Source organism: Spermophilus citellus (assembly GCF_964194105.1).
Source record: "Spermophilus citellus genome assembly, chromosome: 5".
In the NCBI taxonomy this organism is placed as follows: Eukaryota; Metazoa; Chordata; class Mammalia; order Rodentia; family Sciuridae; genus Spermophilus; species Spermophilus citellus.
In genome coordinates this window covers 5,640,592-5,652,611 of record NC_138186.1, presented here as the reverse complement: position 1 = coordinate 5,652,611, position 12,020 = coordinate 5,640,592, and the positions used below count along the sequence as shown (strand labels likewise).

Sequence of the window (12,020 nt, the reverse complement as noted above, 5' to 3'; positions counted from 1 at the left end):
TGGGTAAACAGCTGTTGAAGACTGTTTTAATATGTGTACAAATAAGCAGGCTAACAGATCTGTTTGTTTACTTTCACCTTTCCTTTTCATTATATTTAATAATTCTGTTCAGGATAATGTACATTGTTCTAAAAATTGTTTTCTTAATACCTGTTGAAATGTTACATTTTTTCTTCTCTTTTCTTAACATCATTGTCAATGCCTGTTTTCATCCCAGTGCCGGTGAAGACAAAGATGAAACCAAACTACAACTTCTTCAATAATTATCACAACAAACTGTATAAACTGATGCATCAATGAATAATAACTCAACAAGTAATGCTCAGTCACTGAGTCGATTTATTTTGGGAGGAAATGGACATATTGATAGATTCCTCCACTTTGAACTGCTTACAAAACTTGCCTGGACTATGTATCACTTGTATGCATTATGCTCTGTTGATGCAGCGAATTATGGTAGTGGTGGCGTATCTTTGCTGATGTGTCACCAGTGATGCAATTTTTCCTAAAGAGCCGTCTATTGACTTGATGTCGTGGCATTTCTGTATCCTCCTCCCTTCTACTAGTGATGGTCTAATTTTGGAGGCCAACTGAGGTGAGGCAAAGAACTTCACCCCCCCCCCCCACCGGCACCAAGGTCAAATTTGGGGGCCAACAGAGGTGAGGCAAAGAACCTCACCCCCCCACTGGTGCATAGGCCTATCCACAGGTATGGCTATATACTGGACCAGTAGTCAGTGACGGGTATGATTCAGTTGCAGTGGTATCAACCTAAGACAGGAGGTTGACGCCTAGAGGTCAGTTTGTTCCTGCTTGAGTGGCTCGTGATTCTGTGGCCAGCCAGACTGAGGCAATTGGGGCAAAGATATGCCAGCATTACCACAATTAACATGGGGTGCGCTGGCAAGGAAATTTTGATGCGTCATTCCTACTTGGCAATGGCCCTCTGCAATCCATATGTAGAAGAATGAAATTTGACCCCGTCTCTCACCCTGTACAAAAGTTAACTCAAAGAAGATAAAAGACCTGGGAATTAAACCAGAAACTCTGCAACTGCTTGAAGAAAAATGTAGGAGTGCTACCTGTTCCTCAGAGCGTTCATATCCAGGATATACGAAGAACTCGGAATTTAACACCAAAAACAAATCACCCAGTCTACCAATGGGCAAAAAACCTAAACAGACACTTCTCAAAAAAAGAAATACAAATGGTCAACAAACATATGAAAAGAATGTTCACCATCTCTAGCAATTAGGGAAATGCAAATCGGAACAATATTGACATTTCTTCTCACCCCAGTCAGCGTGGCAATTACTAAGAATACAAGTAATAATAATGTTGGCAAAGATGTAGGGGAAAAGGTCCATTCATACATTGTTGGTGGGACTGCAAATTAGTACAGCCATTCTGGAAAGCAGTATGGAGATTTGTCTAAAGACTAGGAATGGAACCACCATATGATCCAGGTAGCTCACTCCTTGGTATATATCCAGAGGATTTAAATCAGCCTACTTGAGTGACGCAGCCACATCAATGTTTATAGCAGCTTAGTTCACAATAGCAAAGTTATGGAACCAACCTAGGTGCTCTTAAATGAATGGATAAAGAAAAAGTGATATTCTCTTTCTCTCTCTGTCCCCCTCCCCCCCCCCTCTCTCTCTCTCTCTCTCTCTCTCTCTCACACACACACACACACACACACACACAGTGAAGTATTACTCAGGAAGAAGAATGATATTAAGTCAAAAGTTTTCTCTGATATGCAGAAGGTAATCCAAAATGGGGTGAGAGGAAAGGACAAAACAGGGGTGCAGGGAATTTCATCAAAATAGAGGAAAGATGCGTAGAACAGACCATGGAGATTGAGTGGGAAGGAGGAGAGATGGATTAGGGAAGAACAGGGGAATGAATCTCTCTGAACTTTTCTATGCACATGATGAATACACCACGATGGATCCCAACATCAAATATGTTCACCACACTAACAGAAAAAAAAAAAAAAACTAAATGCAGAAAGGTCAGTGGAGTAGAGAGAGGGAGCAGGGAGAGGGGGAAGGGACAGGGGAGTGCTGGGGACTGAATCAGCAGATTATATTCCATGCTTTGTGAGTATGTAAAAGTGCATCCTGATGTCATACATAACTAGAAAAAAAAATCGATGAAAAGGGACAACACGTCATTTGTCACCATAGTAGATACACTGAAAGGCCTGTAAAGCTGGTGCACCTGCCCCACCCCGTTAGAGCATAAGGTCTTTTTGCAGTTATTTTCCTCAGGCGTTATGGGATCCTGTTCAGTGTGAAAGCCTGAGAAGCGGAGAGCGCGGATGGGCAGCGTGTTTTCTGTAGGGCACGTGGGACGAGGCCATTCTGCCAGCAGTGCCTGTGCAGTCGGTGCTGAGCCAGAATGAACAGCTACGGAGTGCTCAGCCCGGAAATGGGAGTCCGTGAAGGTGAACCTGCTGTTTTACCACTGGGTGGGGAGTCAGCTGCCATCCCAGTTTAGAAACGCAGAGATTCCTGGCACAGGAACCCAGGATTTCTGGAGGAGAAACTGTAGATAAAGGATAGCTGTGAGTACTTCTATCTGGTAATACAAATTCCTTAATGGAAAGAACTTTCCTAAAAACAACTGAACTTCTGCTAAGAAGCTGACTGATTCAGTTCCTCTGTCTCCTTGTACTTCAGTAGAAACGCTGAGTTCCCAGTGAGCAGAAAGAAGATGGGGACGCGGGGGGCCAGGTTGATTCTCGCGCAGGGCTGTCTGGTAACCAAGAGGTAACCGTGAGAATCAGCCAGCTCTTGGCTCTAAGATCCTTCACAGCGTCGTCTTGAGGACCAAAGGCTATAACACATGTGCAAGTGTCAAACTTTCAAAGCTGGGAGTCACTGGGCACACACAGGGTATTAAGGAGCAGCTTGTCCCTCCTGGACTCTGTGCATGGTCTGTCTCTCGTGGGTGACCTGGCCGTGTGCGGCGGAGAAGGGCTCAGTTTGTCATTGCTTATGGCCTGTGCAAATGGTTACGTCACCCTGGCTTTACATCTGCCACTCTTCTGTACCCACGTAGGATCCTCGGAGATTTTAAAACATTGAGTTTCCGAGTTTCATTCACTGTAATTTGTTCTCTTCAACTTTGTGTCTGAGGTTCTTCTTCTCTTTCCCTTCTCTTTAACTCTGCGTCTTAACTGTAGGTACCCAGTGTCGAACCAGCTGATCTCATTGGTCACGTGCCTTTCCATAGTAGGTACCAAAATTGTACCTGATCAGTAACCAAGTGCAATAAGAAAAACAAATATTAAGTAGTAATGTAACAATACCTTATAAATAATAAAGTGATGTTAACACAACAAAAAAATGTGTTGACTTAACCTAAATCTGGAAACTTCCTCCAATCAAATGCAGAGGATTACGAGGTCTCAACTGCTGCTCAAATCTTGCTGTTTTCCTTCTTACTTGATAAAGCAGAATCGGGAACTGGGAGGTGAAGGAGGAGTGATGTTTACCTTGAAGTACTTCAAAATCCTTTTGTTCTTTAGGCATCTTTTGATTCTATATCTTTTTTTTTGGGGGGGGGGGCACCTAAGAGGGACAGTGAAGGCGAGGAGTGAACCTGAGGAAGGGATTCTTCTCTGGGCTTCTGGAAGGGATACTAACTCGCCACATGTCGTCGTAGAACTCGCCAGCCGAGGCTCCCTGGGAGAGCGCTGAAGCCCATTTTCAGCTGTTTTGTGCTCGCACCAGGTGCTGATCTCGGGGAAATCACGCTGATTTGCTGCAGGGATTAATGTCTTCTCCTTCCGTTTCTTTAAGGAAATGGCGAAGATCCTTCACCATCCCCGAGTCTACTCCTTCCTGCACATACCTGTCCAGTCTGCCTCCGACAGCGTGCTCATGGCCATGAAAAGAGAATACTGCGTGGCTGACTTCCGGAGAGTCGTGGATTTCCTGAAGGAGAAGTAAGTCTGCTGGCGCTTGCGAAAGTCACCATTTCTCTTCTTTCAGAAGTGGGTGGGGACTTAGCGCAGCTCACGGGGGAAAGGTGCAGGGAGAAGGTGGGTCTCGAGGCTTTCAGGCCTTCCTTACCTTGGGCACTTTCGCTGTGGGTTCTCCTGTCCCCTGCCACCTGTGCAGGTCGCCCCATTTGTTGTCTAGTCTCTAAGGAAGTGTGAGCCGTGGTTATTTTCATACCTGACCTGGTGGATGAAACCTGCGTTGGCTTTGCTCTGCTCTAAGTCCCCTGAGAGGCTTTCTGAAGTCATGAGTGGGTTTTGACATGGACGTAGGGACAAGTCGTGGCACTAAAAAAATGGGTGATTTTCTACTGACTTGCATTTTTTGAGGAGTGTCTGGAACGTCGCTGCTCTTACCCACTGATCCCCGTTATTTACTTGAGTACTTGTGATGTCAAGGGGGCAGGAGGATTCTGGTGTTTAAAGTTCAAACTCCTACTGACCAAAGTTAAGGCATGTTTTCATAGTCCCAGATGTGAATGGTAGTTTAGTTTCCGTAAAGAACACTTGCAGTCCGTAATTATGTTCTTCAGAGTCCTGCTGAAACGGGGAAGGGTCTGTGATCAGGCCAGGCAGGGAGCAGAGGTGCCAGCCAAGGCCCCGAGACCTTCCCAAGCCCAGACCATGGTTCACCCTCGGGGAACTTGTCTTTCATCTTGGTGTATTTTGGGGTCTCCTCGCTTTCCATAAATTTTTCCACTGCTGTTTTTCTTGATTAAGATACAACTTTTTATTTCCATCTTCTTGTTCATAATTACATACCTTTGTGCCATGTCGAAGAACTACATGGATATGGTTGCTCTGTACTGATGGTAAGCAGTTTACTCTTTTCTTCTTTTCTCATCTTTCCTTTATGTATCTCTCAATTTTTTTTCCACCTCTAGACTTTTCTTGATTATCCTAACCCTAGAAATAGGCACTTGGTGGGCATCCACACAAATGCAGCTAATCATTCAAATATTCAATGTAGTGGAAAGAAAGCATATTTATTCCAAGATACCATGATTATAGTCCGTATATACATACAGCCTTCAAAACAGCAGAATAACAACGCTGTCTACCATGTTTAATACTCTTGGATCTCTAACAGAACTAGTCAAGGCTAAAGAATACAGATTTTTATATTAAACATCTCTTGTTGGTCTATGGCCTGTCCTTAATGTTATTCAAGCTTTTGTAGGTAACTTGTCTCATGTCGGAGAGTCGTTGAAGGCACGCTGGCACTGGTGAATGGAATGTGTTCAAAATTGAAAAAAAAAATGTTACACCTGTGAGATTCCTTCTCTTGCTTGTTGAAACAGCAGCCGATAACGCACACACTTCGCACATCTTGCACAAGGCTTTGCCAAGCGCAGACATGCATCCCTGGTGAGGAACAGACCCGGAGGCTTCCCAGATCGGCTGTAGCATTGTGCAGTGGAGTGAGCTGAAGGAATCATCACCGCTCTGGCCTCCCTTTGGGCGAGCACTGACTCAGTTTGTGGAATTACTGTGTCTATGTACCTGGACAGCATTTGCCAACAAGTTCAGTCCTTTCACTTGCTCTGTAGATGGACATGTTGAATCTGCTGCATCTTGAACAGTCTGAGCAGCCTCCTTGAGCTTTGTGGAGGTCAGAGACGATGAGCACATCGAGGCGTTAGAAAATGATTTCTTGCCATCGTTCATTGACTACATTCAGTTCAGGGTCTTTTCTTTGGACTTTCAACTACCTGAGGTATCTGAGTAGCTTTTCTAGAAGTATGTGACTAGCTAGAGATCCTAGAACAAAGTTCTCTGCCCAGTGATCTCCAGAGCAGAGAAGTTTGAGAGGATGATGGACACGCATGGAGAAGACCTTGCCTCCTCCCATACAGCCCAGCTTCATTTCAGTTTTAAGTGCTATTAATTCCTGGAATACAGATAAACCTCCAGCCAGTTAGCCTTTTAACAGATTAAAATTAACTCTCTATTGTATATGTGCAAGGACAGAATCAACCCTGCTGTATAAATTCACATTTAGATAGTAACTAAGATATATTGGAAAACTGTAGCAAGCAGCCAATATGATATACTTACATTGTGTAGCAGATAACAGAAAATTTCAGGTTCTCTACTTGGAAAAAGTCCAATTATTGCTGTTAATGTAACAAAGTGATCATTGCATAGCTTTAGGCAGCTCATTGGAACCCGAAGATTGTGTATTTCCTCCAGTCCATGTTGTTGCTTGTGGGAGTAGTACAGCCCTTTCCCATGGGTGTACGTCCCAGCTGCTCTCTTCAGTGGGAGGAAGTTTCCTGTCCTCTTGGAGGACCCTGATCCAGTGAATGACTTTCCATTATGGTGGATGTTTAGACAGAGGTGAGGTATATGAAGCAGATTTCTGATCTTCATTTTCTTACTTTAGACTAGTGCAGCTTTGTGACAGATTAGTGCTTGTTTTGGAAACACCACAGTTTCAGGGCTTCTGTGGAGGCGCTAGTCAGGATGTGCCCCGTGTGTTCATCCTAAGAAGGTGTGACCTGTTGGTACGCCCAGCACTCGTTCATAACACACCCGACTTAAAATGGTAGGTTTGCTCCTTTCTTATCTGTTGGCTCTATGAATCCCATATAAATGTGGCCCTTTTCATTTCCTTCTTTTTTCCCCTAAAGTCTTTGAACCTTTTTTAGGTTTTTGTAATGAAATTTTCACTAATAAGAGGAGCTTCTGCCTTTCTCTCCTTCCTCGAGAGGCTTCTCAGCTCTTCACGTCGGGAATGAAGGAGGAGGCATCTCCTAGACTGTTTCCACAAAAAGTCCATCTTCAGAAGAACCTGTAGGATTTAAGGCAAAAGTCCAAACTAGGAATTTACCTGAAGCTCTCCATCCATTGGTGTTTGTGGAGCCCTGTGTCTCAAACAGTAGAGGTGAAGTCTTTTGAATTAATGTTACTTCTGTTGCACATGGCCCCCCTTCAGCTGGGAGCGATGGAAGCTGACATTTGAGCCAACTTGAAGCCTAGTCATTATTCTCTGCAGTTGTTCGAACGTTGGCAGCCGTCCTCCCCACAGCAGCTGGACTGGAGATAACCTGGTGGTGTTGGCACATGTTGAGGCATATGGGGATTTATTAAATCATGCAACCTTTGTGAAAAAAGAGTGTCTAAATTACTTAATATACTAATTTAAAACAGCTGGTCTTGAGCAGACATTCATGACTTAAATGATTCTTTGCAGTTTTACTAATCCAGTTGAACATTAACTAATTAGATGTTTTTATTTAAATGAATAAGATGATTTCTTGATGTACATAATGGGATTTACAGGGTCGTGGAAAAAAACTACTTAGAACAAAGTAAGAGGTGCAGTTCTGATTCAAAAAAATGTTCTATGTTTTTTAATAAGTACCTCATTAATTTTACTACATTCATAAATTGTCACAACTGGTTTCACTGTTCTCCTTTTAAAATGTTACTGGGATTTTTTTTTTCAAGTGTAAAATTTGGACGGTGATTTTGACATACTTACTTCGAAGTTCTGGGATTCTTAGAGTGCATTATGAGGAGTATGATATGATTAGGGTTCCCAAGCTGTGTGGCCTTGCACATGGGCTGTAACTGGGGAGCCCTCTTTTGCACAGCAGTGATTGCACAAAGCCCCGCCCCAGCAGAATCAACACCTTGAAGAGAGCTTCTCTCAAGCATATGTTCGAAAGCTAAGTAAAGGAATCTGAAACCTCAAATTCACACATAAAAGTGTGAAAAAATTATGAAAGATATCCTATTGATTTATACATTTTAAGAAGTGAATCAGATTATGTATCAGTGTCTTTTTGGTTTATGTTAATTAGAGCCTAACAGTCAACATCTCTGTCCTCCTCGGGCTTGGAGACATTTTGGATGAGTTAGTGAGCAGTAGCAGGTTGCATCTTATTATAGCACTTGTGTTGACTCTTTATCCCATGGCATTGTTAATGTCAGAATTCGCCATGATCACTTATCAAAGAACTGTGCACCTCTCAGTTTATTTGTCCCGTCTCTTGTAGAACATTAACCCTTTTTAGTGTGTGACATGGGTTCTCATCCCTCTAAGTTCACAGAGACTACCCAGGGAATTGCCACAGCTAACAATTGGTGAGCACCTGGGGAGGAAGAGAAGGGGTGGACCCATGAGGTGGCTTTCCCCTGAGAGCTGGTCATCCTCTGACCTCTCCGCCTGGCACTCATGCACAGAAGGGGCACAAGGGCACGAAGCTGGGCTCAGGCTGGCAGGAGATCTCAGAGTCACAGTGGTGACTCACATGGCCCATCCTATCCAGTGACCTACTTTTCCAGTCTGTCTGCAAATAATAATGCTAATTCATTAACATCCCAAGTCATTTTCCTTTCCTGTCATTAGTCGGGCTGCCCTGTGCTCTTACGGGAACAGAATCTGATGAAAGTTGTTAAATTTGTAGTTTATTCCATTTGTCCATCCAGTTTTATTCCTAGTGGCTTAGAAACTGAAGTAGCAATATTTATCAGAATAGGAGAAAAGATCTTGAAAAAATAAAAAAGAAGGATTCAGCAAGGATTAGACAAGTAAGCTTGCTTCCAGCTGCACCCCGGGTGGGTTGCTGCCCCCCCCCCAGTGGGCACCTCCAGAGGGACTTGGGCAGAGCAGCCCCTCACAGCTGTTCCCTGGGGGCCTTCGTCGTCTCTATAGCTAGTGGTTGAGGTGTCCCAGAGGGATGGGGCACTCTTGTATCTGTTGTCAGATTTCTTCTGAAGGAGAGAACTTCTCTTCCCTTTCCTATATTGCTACACCCTGAGTTTCTCAAGAGGATGACGGTAGCATGGGAACAGTTATCTAATAGGGAAACACACGCACTTTCTTTTCAACTCAGCACTGTGTTTGTGTGCGGATGATTATACGCCAGATAGATTTTGACATCCTGTGCTCAATACCATGTGATATGAGGACTACCCCAAGGTTAGTCCACAGGTTGAATGTGAGCAGACTTCCAGACAGCCTAGCTTTCCATTTTGTGTCTAGTTTGGTCAAGAGAATAATCTATCATTCCTAAGCTCCTTCCACCCTAAATCCTTTCTTTGGGATATGACTGTGTTCTCCTTCTCAGAAACCAGAAGCTCCTGTCCTTTAACCTTGGGGCACTTCCCTCCTGAGTGCTGTGGCCCAGCCACCATGGTCCCTTCTCCATCTGTGGAGCAGCGAGTCCTTCCCTGGTCTTGGGGTGCTTTCCTCATGCAGCGCACATGGCCCCCACATGTGGCTGGCGGACTCTGCGTTTTATGGCGTGAATGTCCGGGTTCCTAATGGCAAAAAGCCTGCCACAGGGCCAAGCCGCAGGGATCAGCCCTAGTTTCTGCCATAGCTCCTCCTGGTTCCGGCCGCACAAGTAGCGGTTGTCTGCCTGGAATGGAGGACCTGCAGCGACAGAGACAGCGCTCCCACACAGGAGGAAGGCCACATCTGAGGTCCCCGTGGGGCCTTGCAGTTAGCCAGGCTCAGATGAGCCCCTGCTGAGCCACCGCCTCCCACCTGGTCCCCTCAGGGCACCCTGCCATCCCATGCAGCAGGAACCTGCATCCAGCGAAGGCGCAGGGCGTTCCCCTGGCAGAGGGGGAAGAGGGCCGCACAGGTGCCCACCTGGCTCCTTGGTGTCCCCTGTCGTAAGACATGGCGATGTGGGTGACCGAGGTGGGGGGAATGAGAAGGAGGCATTCTCGAGGCAAAGCCGGGCTTGCATTCAGGCTGGAGCTTGGAAAGCCACAGAGGGAGACGAGGGCGGAGGCTGGGATCACCAGACCTGAGCAGTGAAGAAAGCTGGGGACGCGGAGGTCATCCAGAGGAAGGAGACGAGCGGCAGAGAAGAGCAGGGCAGGGAGACCGAGTTCAGGAGATGGAAGGTTCTGGGCAGGTGCTTTGCAGAGCCGGGCTTTGCAGGAGACCTAGGAGGGATTGCAGCATGGAAGCCAAGGGATGGTGCAGCTCTAGGAACAGGAGGTGCCAATGGTCACCTGTCAACCAGAGTGACCTCCTGTAAGCAAGCGCTGGGCTGGGTGCTCTGGGGATTAAGAAGAAAAAAAAAAGTCCAATTATTCTCTATCCCAACCACCGCAGGGGTTCAAAAGCATTTGAAGTGTCCTAGGTCTACACTCAGAAGTCTTCACGGTCTCCTGTTGACAGCTGTGTCCCCGATTCCTAGCACAGCACTCGGGTTGTCCTCTGACATCCCCACCCCCACCACACCTTTCTACACTGCTGACAAGAGACCCCAAATCAAGAAACTGGGAAGCATGCACTTGTGGAACCCAGAAGAGTAGACAGGGTGATATTTTCAGTGTTTTAATTAAAGCTGTGCTTTCTTTCATAAACAAGAAAATATCCTGCTCCTTGCAGGGAAACTGATATATTCCCTTTCAGGGAACCCACTTTTCCTTCTAGAGACTTTGTTTTCTGTGATCCCCTGCTGCCTAATAGCTAGCATACTTATTAGGCAATATTAATTGAAATATATAATATGTTGAAAGCAAAGAGCTAAGTGCTTTGCAGGGCCTCACTCCTTTAATCCCCACAATCGAACATGTTAGAAAATATCATCACCCCTATTTATAGATACGGAGAGGTTAAGTGACTTGCCCAGAGTCACAGAGCCGACAGCTGGCAGAGTTCAGAGTTGGCCTCTAGCCTCTAACTCTGCGAACTCTATTCATTATCATTGTGATTGTTTCCAGAGTGGGTAATGTTTGGAAACTGTAGAGACCAATAACTTTGTAAAAAAACAATACCATGCAATCAGAACTTTTAAAATTATACATGCTTTAGAGCTGGGGTGTGGCTCAGTGGTAGAGCACTGGCCTCACATGCATGAGGCACTGGGTTCGATCCTCAGCACCACATGAAAATAAATAAAATAAAGATATTTAAAACAAAAAGACTCATTAGTTAAAAAATAATAATTATACATGCCTTAATGCACCCTCCTCTGCCACCCTCCCCTCCCTTTGACTCTCCCCCTCCCTCAGGCTGAGGGCTGCTGGGTTAGGGGAGATAAAGAAGCTGCATGAGAACAGGATCAAAAGAAGAAAACCTTAAAAGCAAGCAATGAGGGTTTAATCTGGAGGATGTTTTGAATTACAAAATTGCCTGTTTAGAGTCAAGTGCCCTGGGGACGCTTGCTCCTAGTCGCTGGGCTTTCTCCCAAAGTCGTCCTGTCTTTTTCCTCCTCATCCTTTTTTTTTCCCCCAGAATCAGGAAGCCAAATACCCAGATGGAGCTCAAGCCCCCTGCAGTCTTGGCTCCCTGCGCTGCCCCTCCTCATCACCTGTCACGAACCAGGAGAGTCGGCTCTTGGTGCTGTTGGAGGCTCCTGGGGCACGTCCTCCCTATTTGCTCGACTCTGGGACCTTGGGTTCTTTCTGAGAACCAAGAGGGGATCAAGGGGGCATGGAGTCCTCTGTGTTCTCCTGGGCTTTGCAGCAGGCACTGTTACGGTAGGAAGAAGGCTGGTGGTGGACCACAGTTGGTGTTTTTAAAGAGTGAACCTCAGATTCCCCAGATCTAGCCAATTTAAATTCTGGAAGTGAGATCCCATAAAATCTTCATGAATCAACATTAATTTCCCAAAGACATAACTTGTACATTTATTTGACTAATATTTATTTGTTCTAGACTGTCAGACACAGGAATTAACCATAGGAGATTTGTAAAACTTGGTAATTGTCTTAACTGTCTTCAAGGGTTTTGAGGGCCACCGCCGAGTCGGGATGATGCATGGCATTTTTGCCAGAAGTAGTGGTTGAGAGGTGACGCCAAGGAGCCATTAAGATGATGACTTTTAAGTTCCCCTTGAGTTCCGGTTGAGCTCTCGCGGGGATTCCTGAAGAGTTCTCATTGGTTGGGGAAGTGCCGGAGGAGGGATTTCCGGTTGGTGGTTCCTGGAGGAGCCACATGGCGTTCGGGAGAGTTCCCGGGGAGCGTGTGTGGAGTGTGCTGGTGGAGTTCAGAAATAAAGTTTGTTCCTGCTTGAGTGGCTCGTGATTTGTG

General features: G+C 45.5%; 1 protein-coding gene across 5 annotated transcripts in view; it reads left to right on the top strand.

The window, feature by feature from the left end:
* Positions 1-12,020, top strand: part of E2F3 (E2F transcription factor 3) — a 693,003-nt gene that overhangs the window by 491,045 nt on the left and 189,938 nt on the right. For all 5 annotated transcript variants that reach the window (XM_081296306.1, XM_081296305.1, XM_081296309.1 and 2 more), the window contains one exon: positions 3,813-3,958. In XM_081296306.1, the coding sequence (XP_081152432.1) occupies positions 3,813-3,958 (146 nt within the window). The remainder of the gene's footprint in view (positions 1-3,812; positions 3,959-12,020) is intronic.